This window comes from Chaetura pelagica, unplaced genomic scaffold (genome assembly GCF_000747805.2).
Source record: "Chaetura pelagica isolate M959 unplaced genomic scaffold, ChaPel_1.0 scaffold112, whole genome shotgun sequence".
Taxonomy (NCBI): Eukaryota; Metazoa; Chordata; class Aves; order Apodiformes; family Apodidae; genus Chaetura; species Chaetura pelagica.
Window position 1 is genome coordinate 2,273,261 of NW_009952798.1, and position 20,244 is coordinate 2,293,504.

General features: G+C 40.6%; 1 protein-coding gene and 1 non-coding gene across 2 annotated transcripts; one reads left to right on the plus strand and one right to left on the minus strand.

The window, feature by feature from the left end:
- The first annotated feature begins 1,082 nt into the window (after positions 1-1,082).
- Positions 1,083-1,164, plus strand: TRNAS-UGA. Its single transcript has one exon. It is a non-coding gene; the product is annotated as a tRNA-Ser (tRNA).
- Positions 1,165-8,354: 7,190 nt separating this feature from the next.
- On the minus strand, positions 8,355-16,661 carry DNAJC12 (DnaJ (Hsp40) homolog, subfamily C, member 12). Its single transcript, XM_009994847.1, has 5 exons — positions 16,468-16,661; positions 13,901-13,979; positions 12,045-12,184; positions 10,694-10,895; positions 8,355-8,582 (listed from the first exon to the last, which is right to left on the minus strand). Exons 1-5 carry the CDS (start codon positions 16,543-16,545, stop codon positions 8,488-8,490), a joined length of 594 nt encoding a protein of 197 aa, XP_009993149.1. The 5' UTR covers positions 16,546-16,661; the 3' UTR covers positions 8,355-8,487.
- Positions 16,662-20,244: the final 3,583 nt, after the last annotated feature.

Sequence of the window (20,244 nt, forward strand, 5' to 3'; positions counted from 1 at the left end):
GAACTTAAACTAAGATGATTACAGTGCTATACTACTGAGTTGGATAGGGGGACACAAACCCTATAGGATAATGAGCACCATTTTATATGTTTTTAAAGTGTTTCTCATTATATAAAACACAGCAAACAGCAGAACCATAAACTCTAAATGAGGTTTGATATTACTTTTTTAATATTCACAACAAAAGAAGACAGGAGAGAAAGAAGAAATACACCCTTAGTAGCATCAAACCCTGTACAGTTAAGTGTAAGGGAGAAGAAATCACTGACATGTTGTATCAATTTTTTTGTATCAATCCAGCCTTTTACTGCCTACTTCAGAGGGATGATGAAAGGTCTGTTAGTACAACAGACCTGCATGCAACTAAGGGACCATCCCTGTTTCTCCAAGTGGTCCACAGACGCTGTTGTTACCATTTCCCACTGATGCCATAGCTGCCTGTCAGTAACCACAAACTAAGCTCTCAGCTGCTAATGAGGAGCTCAAGAAAAGGATTCAAACCTTTTTAAAATCTGCATTCATTTAAACAGTAAAGAGAATTCAATAAATACTGAAACACAACAAAATTATCGACTTAGTTTAAAATTCTAGAAACACCTTGTGCTAATGTCTTTCTCTCCTCTGTATTCCCCAGTTCAGGTTCCAAAAGGCTTATTTCATAAGCCTATTTTAACATTTTCTTAATCCAGCAATATTTTTGGTACTAAGGAAGGTTAAAGCGTTATTAAGAGTGTTTCTTGATCAACAGGGGAGGAAAAGCACAATCATTCCTACAACCATTAAAAAAAACCAAACAACAACAAAACAAAGTGTTAACAAAAGCTTTGACTATAGGAGGGAAAACAGGATGAAATTTCTAGTGTAAATATACCCTGCAAACAGGATGAGAAGGAAAATTACTGTTTTTATGCATGGCAGCATATGTGTATATATATAATTCCCATTATACCGGTATTGCTATGGTTCAAAACCGCATGCACGCTCCCCGCGGCCCGGCAGCCCCGCAGGGAGGTTCCTGCCCTGTCCCGGCTGCGGGGCGGGACGATGGGTAAGGGCTCCGCACGGAGGTGCTATAACCAGCAGCAGCGATGGCCGAGTGGTTAAGGCGTTGGACTTGAAATCCAATGGGGTCTCCCCGCGCAGGTTCGAACCCTGCTCGCTGCGGCCCGTGGGGGTTCATCTTTTCCTCTCCCTTACTCGCTACGTTTTATGCTTAAAACGCGCTGCTTTTATTCTTTATCTTCTCGCGCTGCTAAACGTGCCTCTGCAGCAGCAAGAGGGATTACACACTATTTATCCTGTCGTGACTCGCTGAGCCCTGCCTACAACACCTCTGCTGCTGTCAAGGAGTATAACGTACTCAAGCAGCAACAGGTCCCAGGGCGAGTTTCCGGCACTGCGATGAACAGCACTTGGCAGGGGTGGGAGAAGGGCACACTGGAATTAGTATTCCTTCCACAGCTCATCTTCTAGGTGCTCTGCAGGCAGTGCCTGCACCATCCAAATGCAAAGCTCAGGATGAACCCCATGCTTACACAGTGTCCTGATTTGCCCTAAGGGCACATTCAGCCCCCATGTCCTACAGCTGGTACAACATAAATCAAACAGCAGTAAGCTACTCTATAAAGAATTCATTTTTTCCAAACTTTCGTTTTCACAAAGGAAGCTGGTCTGATTGCTCATAGACCTTCAGGGAGAGAGTCACAGATCATCTTTTCCTCTCCTTTATGGCCTTCTGCACAGTCACAGAGAGAGCACACGCACACACAAGATCTGACAGTGAGGGGGAAAACCTGCAGCAGTTGCTACGCCGCTAACAACCAGGAAAACAGAAGCACAAGGCACTTTCTCCTGCATGCACACACACATCACCTCTTTCTGACTGGCTTAAACTGACCTTTCACCACTCAGATGTGTCAAGCATTTCCTATGTGTGACCCCAGCATTCATTAAGAGCTGAAAATTTGCAAAACCAGGTAAAAGAAGGCTGGAAATCAGAAAAAAAAAATAAAAAATAAAGCCATTTCCAGAGGTCAAACTAGGCTAGAGTAGGAACAGTCACTTTTTCACTCCTGTCTTTCTTAAAAACAAGACCAAAACTCCAACACAAACACACATGCAAACCCTTTCTTTCCAGCATCATGTTTTGTTAGTGCAACTTGATTTAAACAGAAAATGGAGGCAGGGGAAGAACAGGGAATGTTGAAATATCCCTGCTCAGAACAACATAAAGAGGGAACAAACAATTGTTTAAGCTTGCAGTAAAATAAACATTGCAAAGCTCTCCTTAACAAGGCTGCCAGGGATTTCAGGTTTGGGTGCTTCTTTGTAACTGTTAGCATGCCCATTTCAGATAAGAAATTTGGTTAAAAAAAAAAAAAACACAAAACTTATTTTCCACATACAAGGCTTGATTTGTTTAATCAGTCAGGAATTTTAACACTTTTTTTAATAACTTGAAGTTCCCACCCATCCCTATAATCTGGAACAGATGAAACAATTTTGTTTCATGCAGTTTTGGTAGCATCCCAAATTAATAAAAAGACAGTATTGAAAGAGTCAAAATCCTAAACACAGTGGGCAAGCTTTGAACCAAGTCCTTCTTTTCTACTGCATCACTTCAGAAGCTGCTAGGTTTTTTACTGACCACTTTAAATACCTTATTTCCAAAAGACATATTTCTTTGCTTTAATAGATCTAAAGCCAAAGTACCGACCCCATAAATACTTATTAGGAAGTTTGCAACTTCAAGGTATCCTTTTCACTAGGACTTGCTGGAGATACACATGCAAGATGACCAACACTAAAAGACATCTTTTCAATATAAAATTTAAAATAATCATAAGAAGCCAGTCTGTTAGAAAAGCAACAAAAATCTCCTCTAAGTATTTGAATTTGGTGACTCTTTTCTTCTTGAAACTGGTATTCCCTAAAATTTCTATTGAAGAAAAAAAGAGCAGCAGCAAACATCAAGTTAATTCCCACCCTTACCCTTCAGCAAGATTTATGAAAATGTTCCCATCAAGGCACCAAAGGGCAAGAACCATATGGTTTTAATTCCAGGGGGGAATGTTGTTGTTGGTTGGCTTTTTTAAATTACAGTAGTAAGGACTGCCAAACAGCCTGCTAAAGCTATATATGCATCAGCAGCTCCAGTGTTTTGGGCTCAGTGCTCCTCCCTTGTCTCCTATCACTTTTCATCTCCAGTTTGTACCAGAGTTCAAGCACTACTGGTCTGATTTGCTTCCCTTTTTAAACCTCAACAGTAAGAGTGAGAAAGAGCCAGGCAGTAATGAATCTGGTGCTGGAGTCCAGACCCCAAAAGGCAGATATGGGCTCAACATGGTCCTACTCCCTATCTCTGCCATTTGGTGCCATTTTCCTCCCTGAATTCAGCTTAGCCCACAGTTCAGTACCTTCAGGGAGGAAGGTGCCTCCAGCCAAGTAAGCAAAAAGGTGCTTAAGCTACCAGGGTCCTTTTTATCATCAATTATCCCCACTGAAGCAAGCACCCTAGTCCTTTAGTGGTGGCAGGTCATGGATGGACACAGGAATCCAGGGAATACTGAGGTCCTTCAAAAGGACAATTAGCAGAATGCACCAAAGGCACCCAGGCCCACCCAGCTGGAACAGTCTCTTACTCCCCTGGACCCTTCTGTTCATTCATTCTTCTCCCTACCCCTCTCCCCCACCCCATCAGTATAATTCACACAAAGTTGTTCATGAGAAAGAGGAGGAGCTAGCAGTCCTCTACCCAGCATAAATTTGGGGGCCACATGAAAATTAACTGTTAGTAAATGACCAGCTCTGATAATCCTGACAAAGTAAATCTGTTTTCTGCAAGGACTGATGCCTGAGAGTCAAAACACATCACCTTAGAAGAGCTGTTAGCCTTGGGTGGCCCAAGTCCTTTGTTATTGTCAGAGAAGCATTTTTGACAGAGCAGCAAGGAAATAATTTTGTCCAAAGAAGCAAGAACCACATCACATATCAAGACTGGGAACCTGCTGAGCACTGGCAGGGAATACCATTTTCTAGAAGTAGCCCCTCTCCTTCCTTCACTGCCCACCAAAAAAAATGGAACAAGAGCAAACTCCTGCAGAGATGGAACAGAGAGGAAAGAAATCCAGCATCTGTCACCTGGGACAGGTTTATGGTATCCATCAGAGACCTAAAACTTGTAAAAGTTCCTAATCTACATCGTGCACCACTGCAGTGACTCGGACACAAACCTTTTAAAGCTGGACAAAGCACATGCAGAGTCTCACCTTTATTAACAAGGGAGGGAGAAGAGACTAAGAGAGCGAGGATGAAAGAACAAGCACACACAATGCCTACTGTTGGGGATAGGCTTGGCAACTCTTCTAACAGCAGGATGAGCATGTACACTAGGCTGCCATAAAGATACCTAGCATAAACTAACTGATAAATATCACCCCAGCTGACAGTGACAGAGGCTGACAACTTAATGAGTTACTTTATCTTTTGCTGTGTAATTTCATCAACTTCGTAACAGCTTCCCTGCTTACCTTCCCAGCTGTCTTGTGTCTCAGTTCAGGATATGAAAGTGTAGGATAGCAATGTTTATGCTCAGGAAATTAAAGCTACACAATATCTGTTTTAATCATCAGGATATTTGCTTCTATTGTAGAACATATAAACTACCTTTTTTTCCTCCTCTCTCACTCAAAGAGGAAAATAAGCCTTCAGAAAATGACCTTACCTATCATTCAGCCTGAGATTTTAAGTCATATACTATCTGTATTCATAATCAAAACTTTAACTCTTACATTGCCACTTAGGAACCATTGGCAAAACAGCTTGGCAAACACTGGCAAAACAAAAACTAGAACATTCTCAATCTTACATCCAGCATTTGCACAAGACCAGGAATGACAACAGTAATTAAAAATATACTCATTTCACTAAATTCAAGAACCCCAACCCGAGATGTTAATTACATTGAAAACAGCTGGCTAAATAGTTGCTTAATTTCTGATGTTATAAAACTGGTTGCTACAGTTTCACACCCATAGACACAGTATTAGACAATGTGCCCTATTGTCTGTGTTTTATCATCATCAGCTGCACCCCCATTTCCTATCTCAAAACTTCTAGCTGAAATCTCAGCAACCCTCACAAGTCTAGTAATGGCCACATTTCATCAATACTTTTAACTAGACTCCACAGGATCCAGGCTCACTTCACAGGTCTGTTTATTTTCATACCAAACTCAGCTAGCCATTTAGAGCCAGAGCTAACAAAGCACTCAAGCATAGCAATGTTCACTTGCTATAGCCATTTAGAGCCAGAGCGTTAGCTCTCAAAGCACTAAAGCACTCAAGCATAGCAATGTTCACTTGCTGTACAGTGGAAGCACACACCAAATCAGACCTCTCAGATACCCAGAGAATTCAGGAAGCTGTTGCCTACCTGAACAACTCCCAGGAAGTACTAGGGAAGAAAATGGGGCCTTCCATTCCTGGCAGCTGCTCTCTTCCCTGAGCCTGAGATTCACTGATCCTAATTCTAATATATAGTACATGGGTTGCTACTGTTGCTGCCCACCCCTAGTGTCCTCTTGCAGCTGTTTCCACTGGGCAAAGTTAAGCTCTCTCTCTTGGCCACAGAAAAAAACATGTACAGCTGATTCTTGCCTTTTAATCACATCTTTGGCAGAACTTGATAGAACCACCTTACAACCCTTGCTCTAATTAATATTTAAGCAAGTATGTTATGTGCTTATCAGTGCAGAGGCCAGAGCACAACATTATTGTGGATAATGTCACATGGGACATTTGCCAGATCCTTCTGTGCTACTAGCAAAAACACTTCTAAAAACACTTTTTTAAAGTTAAACTTAGTTATGCTGGGAGGGGGCACAGCCCTTGTTGATCTAACACTCAGCACTTGGTCAGGTGCTTATTTCTTTCCTGTCTAACATGAGGGAGAATTGAGCTGCCCACTTATTCCATTTAACTTTTCTTACTGGCCAACAGGTCTGGTCCCATCAATGCTATCCCAAAAGCAACACAGGCTGAACAGCTTCCTCTTGCTTTGCAGTATGTCTGAAAATCAGACCAAGTTAAATATATACATAGAATACATTAAATAGAAAATAGAATTTTTTTAAGAAGCCTCTATCAGTGTACTGAAGCACTAGTTAATAAACCACCCCCATAACTGGGGCAAATACAAATTAGAGTACTTATTTCTAGCAGGTATGTTACAAAATGCAAGTCTTGCCAGCAGCTTTCACTGGGCCAAGAGCCTTCCAAATACCTGCAATCCTTTATCCAGAACAAATATCTCAAGGTGCTTTGCCAAAACAAACCATGTAATAATTGGCTAATAATTACATCAGTTTTAATGACATGAAAAATGAGTATGCTGTATTAAGCTCTGTTGTATACTCACTTCTCAACAGCAACCAACTGGTTAGGTGCTAAATCATCCATCCAACTAGTCTGCTTTACCTTTAGGAGCAAGTGAAATGGGGAGATAAGAATCCCAGCTGCCATCTGATTCAAAGTACTCCAGCTGGTTGCACTTCTTTGTACCCTATTACTTAGTATCCTTCAGGTGAACTAGAGTTTCTTCTGTTACTACTGCTCGACATTCTTTACAGTCCTGTCCCAGTATAATGGATTGAAAGTCTTTCTTAAGCAAGTACATTTATATAAAAGAAAGCAGTATGTGCTCTAGAAGATAAAAATATGTAATTGCATTTAGCAGGTTACAGAGAACTATTCATCTCATCTCTATAATGTTTTCAACTGCAAAATATGCAACAGAAAACCACACAATAAAGAACAACTTTGGATAGGCAGGATGATAAACTTGAAAAATAGCTGTATTTGCCATCAAATCTAGGATCAATGTAGCTGTATCAGCTTTTATAAACCAGTACAAACACAACCAGCACTAACACTGGTATCAGCCCTGTAAAGAAAACTGGCACCAGAATAAATATTGTTGATGTTAATAAGATACATGTTTTATCAGGATTCCTTTGGCAAGGATTTTTGTTCTAATTTATAAAAAATAAGCACCAAAGAGGAGAAGCACAGTAGGTCAGTTAGCGCATCATGCCCTTGCACAGTAGAGACAAACATGTCACTCCAGGGAGGGACAGACATCATAGTATTGTTTCCACACTGGGAGAAGATTAGTTTTCAGATGAAACTTTCCATGGAGATGCCCAGGATTCATAACTGGACTCCCTGAAACTGAGGGGACAAATAACAAAAAAAATGGGATCCCTGTGGTGGGTGGAGGCTTTCAATTAAAAAGATAAAATTCCCTCTTGTATGCACTGCAGGTTTATTTGTTGCTGATGAAATTACTTGCCTACACAAAACCACAATGTCAATACCAGACATACTGGTCACATTAACAAACAAGAGAGCAAATACAAAATAAACAAACAATGCAGTATTTGAAAAGTTGCCCGAAATATTACAGAATACATAGAATGGTTAAGGTTGGAAAGGGACCTTCAATGCAGTATTTGAAAAGTTGCCCAAAATATTAACATAGAATGGTTAAGGTTGGAAAGGGACCTTCACCATCATCAGGTTCCATCACCCCTGCTGCGAGCAGGGACACGCCACTCTAGACCAGGCTGCACAAAGACTTTACAAAAACTATCAAAAAACTTTCATGTGAGATGTTGTCCACACTAATGCTGACTGGCCTGATTCTTCATTACTCACTATACAAAACCCATCTATCAGGACAGAGTGGGGAGAGAAACTACAAGCAATGCACAGAACAAAGTTGCTAACTGGAGAAGTGAAGCTCTGGAACTGCCTTCCAAAATAAGCAGATAGTGCAAAAAATGTACTTGTTAAGATAGAAAGCAAGTGATTTTTAAGAGTGCTTGGTTTACCAAAGTGACCTTCTTTAATAACCAAACAGTTTTTACTTCAACTATATCGTAATATTACAATTCTCCAACACAGTAAGTTTGCAATAGTGTGGTGCATGCACTATAGATCACTACAGTAAGTACAATGCAATGGAGCAGTGGACCAGAGTACAGAGCTTAGAAACAGGCAGAGTTTGAAGTTCACCGTCATTCAGCTTTTGGAAGATCCTCACTGAATAGGATGAATAGTCTTAACATTGACTTCCAGTTCTGCCCACACTCTTTGTAACGCCACAGTATTAAGAAAAGTATTATTCACTACACACTATTGAAGAATACAAAAAACAGTATCTAAGGTGTTAGATAACTTGACCAAATCACTTTCTGTTAATACTGAAAAGGGCTTTGCTGATTACAGTTTGCTTATTAAACAAGAAGACCTCCACAGGTCACCCTCATAGCACATGTGTTAACAAATCAGTACTGAGACATTTATTCAAATAACTGCCACATCACAATGAATGAATACTAAATACAAATAACTTGACACTGCTGACAAAAAAAAAAAATACTGAATTGTTAAACGGATGATCTCATGATCTGGCATATTTTGCATTTTAGATCTCATAGTTTCTGAATTTTCTGAGAAGCTCTGATGGAGCATCCCCGGACCACCGGAAACGTAAGTGCCAGTAATTTGCCTCTGAAAATCCTGAGGGGAAAAAAGAAACACAGAAAGGCAAGTAAATTATTATAAATATGTGTAAAACTAAGTTGTCTGAAATAATACCTTATATTCTTCCCTTGAAAAAGTAAGCAAAAAAGTGCTTTTTTCTAGCAGGGATAGCCTTTGTATTCTTAGCCCCATTTGAACAAATGCTCAAGCAAACACCTACCTTCCAGATATGTATCAGCTGGGAAGAGGCCAAAGAGGAAGAGGAAGCATGATGGCAGTCCAGAAAATAGGATTTATAAAGAAAAACTGAACAAATTGCCTTTGCTTAATGTAGAAGAGAGAGAGGGTAACATGATAAATCTCCACAGATGTGAAAGGCAGCAATGTGGAAGGAAGGTACAAATGGCCCTCTCCCCACACAAAGGAATAAAAGAGTTTTTCAAACTGTGTTTTTATCATTTCCAGGCTGTTAATACTAAAAAAATTGTGATTTTCCTATGTCAGAAAGCTGAAACCTATCACGAGACTGTCTTAACATCTCTTATTCAGGAGGAAATAGCTACATGGAGTTTTAGTCCAGAATCCTTACAGCCCAAAAGACAGTAACTGCAAAGATCTCAGTTTAGAAGTGGAATCCAATATAATAAATTTCCTGCACCTAAACAAAAACACTATTAATATCTTAATATCAAGTATCAACACTCAAGCACATAGCCTATCAAAAATATAATCTGATATTAACTTGTATTAATAAATGCCCACTGGATAAATTAACTGCACATTTGATGGGTTTGGTTTTTTTTTTTCCTCATTCAAATCCCTGGAAATTCAATTAAAACTTCAAAATATTATGAAAAAGAAGATGCCTGCAAAGAAAGCTCACCATTACAATGAACAAGATGATGTTCACTTTGAAATTTTACTGGTTTACAAGGATACAGTGATGATTTAATTAGCAAAAAACCAAACCAAAACAAATAGTATAATGTTATAGAGCACAATTTTAAAATATAAAATTTTCAATTATGCCTCATATATATTTTTGGTAGGATTTTCTTATCTATTTTCTTCTCTTCCACAGAAGTTTGGGATTAAATTCAGTTTTGCTACCTTCACAGTTCAACTTAATTTCCTGTTTGATTAAGCTGGAAAGCAACAACAGGATTTTCTGCTCACATAAGCCTAAGATTATGAAACTCGTGAAGGATCAAGCAGAACAGAGGGTGGCTGTTGTGGAAAGTCAACTTTGATCCAGGTGTACTGACAACAGAAAGGAAATCCTACTTGGCCAGATGACAGCTTTTGAAATACACATTTATTCTGGTGCATGCATAAAATCATTAAGGTTGGAAGGGACCTCAAAGATCATCAAGTTCCAACCCCCCTGCCATGAGCAGGGAACCACTAGACCACGTTGCACAAAACCTCATCCAACCTGCCCTTAAAAACCTCCAGGGATGGGGCATCAACAACCTCCCTGGGCAACCCATCCCAGTTCCTCAACACCCTGAGAGTGAAGAATTTCTTGCCAATATCTCACCTACATCTCCCCTGTCTCAATTTAAAACCATCACCCCTTGTCCTATCACCATCTTCTCTGGTGAAAAGCCCCTCCCCAGCTTTTCTGTAGGCCCCTTTCAAGTACTGGAAGGTGTTCTAAGGTCTCCCTGGAGCCTTCTCTTCTCCAGGCTGAACACCTCAACTATTAGCCTGTCTCCAGAGCAGAGCTGCTCCAGGCAAGTACTGAATGATGGATTTAAAAAAATATATATATATTTAACAGTTTTTAACATTTTGGTGTTTTTTTATATCACTAAAAAAAATTGCCTTTTTTTCCCATTTTGATATAACAGCCAAACTGAACTTTTTGGTTTGGTTTACGAATAATTTTTTTCTTCTCCAAGTTTTTTGCTTTACTAGCAAATAAGCAAGCAAATATGGGGTAAGAAGAAAGGTCGGAGAGCTTCAAAATTAAATAAGGAGAAACATAAAAACCAAAACAAAACTCCAACCCAAAACCACATTAAAAAAACCTACTAGTTAAGCACAGTATTCTGGACAAGAATTTAGTCAGAAGAATTTTCTGACTAAAAAGCCAGGCGAATTCCTGGATACTGCAATTTTATGTAACTGCTGGTTTTGCTTACTTGGGGAGTCTGGATTCTTTGAAGACTGTGGTTTCACATCAGGAATTGCAACATCTTCTTGCTCCCTGCTCCCATCTGACAATCCTTCTTCATTGTTTTCAGCTGGTTGGGTCCAAATCTCATCAGTTATGTTGTTGCTATGATTCGAGTCAGGAGCTTCCAGCATTTGGTCCTTCTTACTTTGGACAGCCCAGTGCATTGACTGAAAAAATGGAAAAGTAACAAAGAACTAATTCTCATGCCTTAAAAGATTTCTAATGAACTTCTTCCTTATATTGGTGCAATAAATGGTTAAACAAAGCACATATTAGAGAGAAGCTTGCAGGTCAGTAGGTGGGGATGAAGAACAAAATGTACAAACACAAAATAATTCTAGGAGTCCTTTGTCTAGTTTATTTTGTCATGAATTCTGACACTTTTTGAAGAGGGCTTGAAAATGGGACTTTTTAAAAAAGAACTTAGATAATGTCCATTTTCAGAGCTGTTGTTGCCTTCGAAGTGCCCTTAGAAAACAAGACAATTTGGAAAGCTTTACTGTTAGATCCTGTGGAATGACTTCTGTTTGGAAATGAACTAAGCCTGATGAGATACTTTCAGAAAACACTGAAGATCAGGCATAATGCATTAGCTGAAGAGGCTCTTAAACTTCCCTCATAAGCAGAGCAGAGATGGGCAAAATTGGCAAGGAAAGCATTTATTCATGTCTTAATATCTGACCATGTAGACTTGTAACTATCATTCACCCTTACAAAGCAGAAAAAAATATAATCAAATATGGACTTAGGATCTACTAGGAACACTATCAAATTATCTCACTAGCAAAATTAGGAGGGGAAAAGACCCTTCAGAATATCTGCCACAAATCACCCCAATAGCCTAGCAGGGCCCCTCCAAACACCTATGTGAAGTCCAGGATTCAAAGGAACCTACCTTCTAGATTTTTCCATGAGCTTTTTATTTCATCAGATAGCATGAAAACCTACCTGATAAGCAACATACCAAAAGGAAAATATCACATTCCAAGATCCTAGCTTTGAAAATAAATACAAGGTTCCTACAAAAGCAAAGTGTGCCGAAGCATTTGAAAATAGCCCTTAAGATACTTCATATACTACACATAAAAGCAGCAACTTGATAAATTCACTCAAGAACTACTGGCCTAAAACCCTTCTGAGAAGGGGCTCCTGTAACCTTCCAATTTTCCCTGAATTTCCTCAGCCTCCTTACTGCAGGAAACATTCTTCACTATTCCTGTCCCCAAAACCCGCCACTGCAGAAGCACTGTAACTCATCCCCTCACTGGCTCCAGTGTTTCCTCTGGACCAGCCCCACCTCCTTAGCCCACACCAACCGTTTTCATGGAATTGCTCAGGGCCTCCCACTGCTGGAAAGGAACGACAATTTTGCTTCGGCGCCAGTAATCGTAACGCGCTCGACTCTCTTCATTAGTAAGAATCTCCTTAGCTTGCTGCAGCTTCTGGAAATTCTCCACTAGAACAAAAAACAAAAAGATACTAAAGCCAATATCTGCTTTCAAAGAAATTAATTCAGACGTGAAAGAAGAGATGCCTATAATGGCTTAGGAGACAGAAGGAGAGCTGAGTGACAAAGATACATAGTTGTTCTGCTTTCAGCTTTGCAGAGTTTTAGCTGCCTTACGATCACAGCATCCCTCAGTGGACAACTGACATCCTTTCCAAATGAGGACTGAAATGCTCACTTGTCTATTGGCTGCAACATCTCTTAAATTTAAGCTGAGAGAAACTTACAGAGTACAGCAGGCAAGAGGCAAAAGTCACTTCCTGTAGACCACCTCAGGATGGGAAACTGAACTAGATTTAATAATGCTCAGAAGGGACACAAAAGCGACAGCAGCAAGGAAGCCAGCACAAAGCACCACTCCAAGAAAACACAGGAGGGGGAAATGGCAAGGAAAAAAAAGAAAAAAACAAGCAATAAGAGGAATCTAAATGTAGTTCATATTATCTAACTCATGCACTTCATTAGATGTGTTTTCTACATAGGCAAAAAGGTTCTCTTAAGCACCAGACAGCATGAATGAGTTATTTTTCCCCACAGGATAATTTTTCATTAAACAGTTACTAAGGATGCAGCTGCATGTTGCTATTTATAGAAGGGTCATAAAGATTTAGATTTTATCTGTGAGTCACCTGTGTTAGTCATCTTTTATTATTGTTATTCATTCATTCCAGTTTACAAATCAGAGATATCTCTTTTGAAATACACCAAGCCCAAACACTAATCAAAAATTGTAACAGTAAATCAAAAAACAAACAATAGGTTGAGGGAGCAGTTCTATCAGGCTTCCTTTCTCTAGTGACACTAGTTTTCAACAAATTTTCAACACGTGCCACTTGGGGTCCTTTTGGTTTTAATTACTGTGGAGGGGTGGAAGGTGGTACAGACACAACAGAGCCATGCACTGGAATAGGGTCTTGTTTCCCTGCTGCAATAGCCAGAGTTTTCTGCAGAGAAAGGGGATTCCAGTGGTTTCATTCACGCTTGTGCCATCATTTAAAATAGATTTAATATTAGTGATCAGATTATGGTTAGTATGTGGCAGATTGTCTTTCAAACACCAACTCTCAGGGGGTTCCTTGTCAGGGAATTGTCCCCAAATAACTCAGGTGCTGCTAGGCCATCACAGGTCTGAGGAACTGCACCCTTTGATCAACACAAAGGGTAGCTGCTGTTCTGCAAACAGATGGCTTCTCTATTTCCAGCCATTACATTCAATTAAAAGAAACTAAAGTACATTAAATGTGTTCCTGATGGGCTTGTTTATGGAGGCACAGAAAGGAGTTGACGCAAGTGAGGCACTTGAATGGCACTGAGCATGGAAGGAAGCTGACTCCTTAGGTCTAGAAAGGGATACACTCCATCAAAAAAGTCTGGACTAAAAGATGCTCTACCATAGAAGGAAAAAAAGATTTGAAAGTCCTGTGTGTGTGTGTGTGTGTGTAAATAAAGAAACCAAAAGGTAGCTTCCTGATCTACCACCTAGGAGTTTGCATATGTAAGAAAATAATAATAAAGCTTGCTATTTAAAGACAATATGCTCAATACACATGACAACTCAAATATACTGGGGGAAAAGAGTATTTAATAAAGCTTTGGGGCTGAATTTAGTATCTTAGTGATGTTAAGATAAGAACAGATGGTTTTTAAACAGGGAAGAACACTTACCTGCTTTGGGGTCTCCAGGATGTTTGTCAGGGTGACATTCAAGGGCTTTAACCTTAAATTCTGCAATTATTTGTTCAACCTAAACAGAATGGCAAGATTTGAAGTGAGTAAATACATACACACAGATAAGATTTTCAACCTTGCTTTTTGAAGGGGGCTGGAAGGAACAACAAAGAATGTTGCAAGATTTTCTTCCTGTTCATTTTTACAAGCTTTTGCTTTACAAGCAAAACAGGTAACAACAACCAGATGTCAATGAAACTGTTTATTTAATTTCATTTTCCACCCACTCTTCCTTATTCTTGTTTTTGTGAATCTCAGTCATCCAGCATGGCAAGTTGGCTTTAAGGAAAATGGGGAAAGACCATGTATGTGAAAACCTTCCCTCACATCTGACAAAATGCCATGACTTGAGCTGTTCTTCACTTTGTTTCATCAACTCTAACTGTTAAGCAACTCTCACTGCAGGAAGCAAAGACCTTCTATATTGCTGAAGATCAGTTTGTGGGATTGGGTGGCTTTCTCCATAGGAAATTTAGCCAGTACCACATGACTTTTCCATTTTGGATACCACAAAGCTAGATAACTAGCAGTTCCCATTCTTCCCATCAAGGTTATTTTTTGCGCAAAGCGTTGGCTTGGAATAAACGGATACATAAATTATTAGAATAAATATTGGAATCTCAGCTTGCATTTGTTGATTTCCTACACAGTTTATACATAAAGTATTATGACAACTGGGAAAACAAAGACATATTAACAGTTAACAAAACACAGAAAAATACTGGAGTGGGCACCAGCTTAGATTATCACATTTCCAGATTTTTCAGAGTATCTTGCTTCTGATTGTAATCCAGAAGCCAAAACTCCTTTGTACCTTTCCAGTACAGCTTAAGTTTTCACAACAATTTGCCCAAAGATATTAACTAGCTATTATTTCCCATGCTAGAAAGGCTGTTCATACAAATTCCTCATCCTTCAAACTCCATATACATCCATAGCTATATACAGTTAAAATTATTTAATTCAAAATTAAGGCTCATAGCCTTTCTTTAGGAAAAAAAAAAAAAGTACAGTTCACTTAACTAGCTGGCAAAATGCTGGTGTCATATGCTGGGAAAGATGTGGTCTACAGTGGTATTTTAGGAATTCTCCACTTATTGCTTTTTTCAGTATCTTCTTCCAGAGGGACAGATGCAAGGTGGTCTATTGCCAGGCAGTAGGACACTTAAAATTACACACATTGGACAAAGAACTTGTTGAAACTGGTTACTGTATAACTAGTCACCATCTGTAAAGCTTAGCTACATAAAAGGAACTTTAAATTTAAAATATGCAGAGCAGCAGAGGGGTAGCATTCAAGTCTTCAGTTAAAAAAAAAAAATCAGTAGAAAGAAGAGTTTGTATGAATTTACAGAAATATATGAAATGTATATAAAATATTCAGTGATATGTTTACTATGAAAGGTATCCAGTATCCACTACACATTGAATAACGCTGCTCCTGGAAGAAGGCAGATTAAATCCCTTCTCCCTTCTTCCTTTCACATCTGAAAATGAACTAGGTGTCCACAAGCTCAATTCTATCAGAAGCTAAGAATGAACACAGGTGTTAACTTGAATACAGGGGAAACCTGTAGAAATTGAGACTATTTGTGCTCTAATTTAACCAGGTCAGATCAAGAGCAGAATATTCAGCACTTCACGTGCAAGTAGAGCAGCTGGGAATGTTCTGCATGTGCCTAAAGAAGGGAGCACAGAATCTGCCTGTGTTGCTGCCAGTAAGTGACTGATAAGAGTCATGCAGTGGCAGAACACTCAGATGCTCCCAATTTCTTGTAAAAGTTGGAAGTAGTTGTGTGCATGGTCCTGAGGGGAGGCAATCACATCCACTTGGGATCTCAGTTCCTTCTCTCATGTCAAAAATTCACTAGCAACATCTGCTGCTTCTCTCAACAAATAATACTTGCCAGGTTGTTTTTCAGGGCCTGTTAGGATTTATTCCATCTTTTTATTTGCGTTTTTAAGCAATGTGAAAAATCATTATCATGTTTATTTGAACTGTTCATGAATTGCTCAGCCCTTAAGGAATTAATGTGAGGTAGAAAAGGACAGAGAGCATCTGCGAAACAAGCCCAGATTGAAACTTTCACACCGCCCTCTGCTGGAGTGACTTTTAAGGAGTTCTCTCAGGAAAACCTTTTAACTGCCTTCTGCAACAGACCGGAGATGCTTACCAGTCTGTTTTCAGTGACAGAAAGGGGTTTTCCCAGCATTTGATCACTAGGACACAGCTGAGAGCATCTGAATGAATTTACTGAGCAAAACACAGCTTGTATCCACTCTGCATATGCCCTTCACTACAGCACAGTCCGACATCAGCCTATAGATCAGAAAACTGAGCTTTGCAAAGGGAGATACGAAAAGGTAGAAGTGGGAAGAAAGATGCAGGTTCACACCGCATTTCAGAGGGCCCTGCCTGCAGAGATCAACAGCTTCCAAGCCCCCCTTCGGACACGCACGTTCCAAACGTTAGGAACCTGGCGGGAGGTGGGGCAGGCTCTTACCGTAGACAGTTCATCACATCCCAGCAAGTTGTAGTAATCCTCCAGGTCATCGGCTCTGCAGTTCAGAATCGCATCCATCTAGACTAGCCCAGCGAGCTCTTCCAACCCGGGCACAGAGGCTGGAACTACACCGTCAAGACAAAGCTCACGCTAGGACTTAAAAGTAGCCCAGGGCAACAGAGGCTTCCCACGCAGCTCCACAGCTCTCCCGCTGCTGTTCAGCGCTGGCAACAGACTCATAGCGATTTTCTTGAGTTCACTGCCTGCCATTGGTCCCTGCAGGATGCCAATCCTGTGTCACCAACCCGCTAATTGCAAGGCTCCCTGGGATTTGTAGTTGCCAAAGCCGCTTCAGCTTTAGACCCTGGGTCTCGTCCAGGTTGAAGAGAGTTCTGGCTGCTAACTAACATCTAGTCGTATTTGAGATGTAGATCACACCATCACTTGTACAGCCCCTTAAGGGCTTCCCTGCACCTGAGCCTGCACTCACTAAAAGAGATTTTCTGCTTAATTTTTACTTGCAGCTTTTGCCAGTCTTTGTCAAGGGGATTACATGGGTAATTACAGCAAATGGCAAGGATTACTTCCAAGAAACAGTTACAGGGCTGCAGATTTTGGCACATGAAGTACAGCCCTTGCCAAGGCCTCTCAGGGTTCTGTCAGTCACGTCAACAGAAAGGGGTTAATCTTTACTCTTTGAAGGCTACCCCGGGTACATACATACTCATCTTCAAACAGCTCTTGTACATCAGTTGCACGTCTGATAAAATGCAAACCATGAAAAGACAACATTAAATACTTCTTGTCTACTATCAAATTAAACACAGGATCTTTCTCATGCTAAATTACTTTCATGTTGTGTCTTGGAGGTCTGTCCTGTGTGCAAAACACACTCCTTGTAAAACCCATTGTACGTGGAAGTAAAATACCTTTACTTTTGAAGTGTGATTAGTGATCAAGGACTCAGTCCAACCAAGACTGCAAATATATTTAACTGAAGTGGCTCCTATGAGCTCCTGATACAAAAAGATTACTTCCTAGGTGTAACAGTAACCCTTGCTGCAGCCTTCCCTCTGGAGCCCAGGGAGCTCTATTTTTACATTTCCCATCTCTGCAAGAGCTTTGTAATCCAACATGTTTCATGTCATTAAATGCTGGTGATTCTTTAAACTAACACTTGCAAATAGATGACTTGAGAAGTCACACAGTTTTACATGCAGTGACCTAGCAGGAGAGTCTAAGCAGAACAGTTAGAGAACACGTGACTGAGGCTACAGCAGGTGTGTGTTAACCAGAGAAGGGCCTAGTGGCTGTTCAGAACTCTTTCTAAAACACTGAATATTTAATTCCTGCATTTACAAGTGCTTTATTTTATTAACAACATTATTCATCTTCTGAAAATACCTGTGTGTAACATTAGTCTTTACTGCTTTCTTCACAGTTGTATTGTCTGAAGTTTCACATTTTTTCCTGCATGTTCAGATAGCTAATTAAGATTTTAAAATAGATAAAGCACATGAAAAGCAGCAGTGTTTATATTAAGCAGCAAAGCACAAGCCTCATCATTTAAACCTGTTAGAAAACACCACGACCATATTTCTCTGAGTAAATAAGATAACAGATACAGATTTTCAACAAGTGGAAGAATTAGCAATTATCAATCTCTCCTTCTGCCCCATTCCTAACTTAGTAACAAGCCAGAGCAGTACAGGAAAGAAAAGAAAGCCTTTTAGCAAGAGATCATGTAAATATTTAAATAGATTGTGCTTTGGGGGAGGATAAAAAACAAACAGCTGTCCCTCTGTCCAACAGCACTGCTGACACACTGTGCTTGTCCAAGCGTCTCTTGCCTATTTGCGCAAGGTGAAAGGGAAGGCTCTTTAACCCTGGCTACCTCCAGGGGCTGTTCTTGTGCTGCGAGGTAAACTGCAGCTCCAAGAGCTGGATTCAGCCAACAACACCCCCAGACTCACCAGCTGCTTGTTCACAGGGGATTTGCTTGCTGGAGCTTTGGTCCCCTCTACACTCTTACGTGCTTAGGACGTAAATAAGCAAGGGCTTTGATCCAAATTCAGCAGTGACCATCCCTGTGCCTCACCCCAGGAGTTCCAGTGCTTGAGGCACAAAGGGTCCCACAGCACAGTCTGAAGGCTTGTTTTTGGGGACACAAAACACTGACACACGCTCAGTCTTTTACTGTTCCTGCTGCCATCAGTGGGATAACTCCCAGAGCAAAGCATCAGCAAAAGGACAGCAAGAGAACCTGTACCTATGACACAGAAAATAAATACAAATTGCCTTCAGAACAAAGTTTGTTTGAAAGGGAACCACAGCTCGCTAGGTGGCACAGCTTATCTGCCTATACCTGTGGTTAGCACTGCTCAGAATGTACAAACAGTACTGAACTTGTTCTCTCCTTGTTCTCTGTACCCAACCACTAACAAAATGTTTCCATTCATTCCTAACACACTACCACCAGTTTTGTGTGTTTAGAGCAAGAGTCAAACTGAATTCTGCTTCAGGAGGCTTATCAACTCGTGCAAGTCATAAATGGCCCCATAAATAAAGCAGTGAGATCTGAAGAACCTCTATTTGAATTTACTCCCATAAAACACACCCATCCTTCCAGTACCAGTTCTTCTCAACTGACTGCAGTTGTTTGGCCTCCTGAGGGCAGAGGACACCTTCTCAGTAAGTCCAAGGCACAACGTCAGCCAAATGAGTTTTTTCATTTCACACTCCATCCTTGCTCCCACACACCCTTAAGAGTTGCAGAAACAGAAGAGGACCAAAGTACCATCAAACAGACTTCAAGATTTAGGGGCATCTCCTTCTCCAAAATCAATGTTCGCAGAATTAAAGTGTTGTTTAGGATCCTTGAACCATTTCCTCACCAATACCTTCTCAGAAACCTTTAGATCATACACCTGTACCACAGCCTTTCATCCTCAGAATATAATCTTCCCATAAATAAGCACCAACATGAAAATCACACCTCTCCTTTATATGCTGACCAAACCATCTTGCACCTGCTTTTAAATCAAGTCTGAATCCTGCCTCAGCTTTGCCCAGGAAAAGGAAGGTCTGCGTACAAATGTGCACAGAATAATACAAACGTTCTGCTTCGTACCTGGCTACTTCAGAGCTTGTTTTTTGAGAAAAAGGTAGTGTGAGAAATGGCATTTGCACCTTTTTTTGGGTTGTTAATACCTGAAAGAACCAGAAACCCCTCCCCTACAAACACACATACCACCTGTAAAATAATCCCTTTTGAAGCCAAAAACCACTCATCAACAATTTTAACACAAAGCTTTTTAAAAGCTGTTGTTACCAAGACCTGCCAGGGAGAAATTCTGCCCATCCGGGTCTTGCCACTAAACTCTGGGCTTCTGCTGTGTTCAGTTCACTAAGACTACTCTGCAAATAGCTTGTAGGGACATTAAATGAAGCACAAATTAAATTTACATCCATCAAGCTTACATCAAAATTTTACGTTGACAGAAGAAACACCAGGAAAGTGGCCAAGCTCTACCCAGGCAAGACCTGCAGGTAGAGGGAACGACCTCTAGGGCAGCCCAGGTGTGGTACCTCAGGTTGCTGCAGGGGTGCCCACAGCGGGGCGTCCAGGCCGCAGGGATTGTCAGCGCAGTGCGAGCACCAGCAGAGGTCACTGGGAAAGCAGCCCCCTGCAGCCACCAGGGCTCGCTGATGTGCCAAGAACTCATTAACGAAAGCCATCCCAGCACCCCCCAGCTCCTGCCGTTACCATCAGGCCTC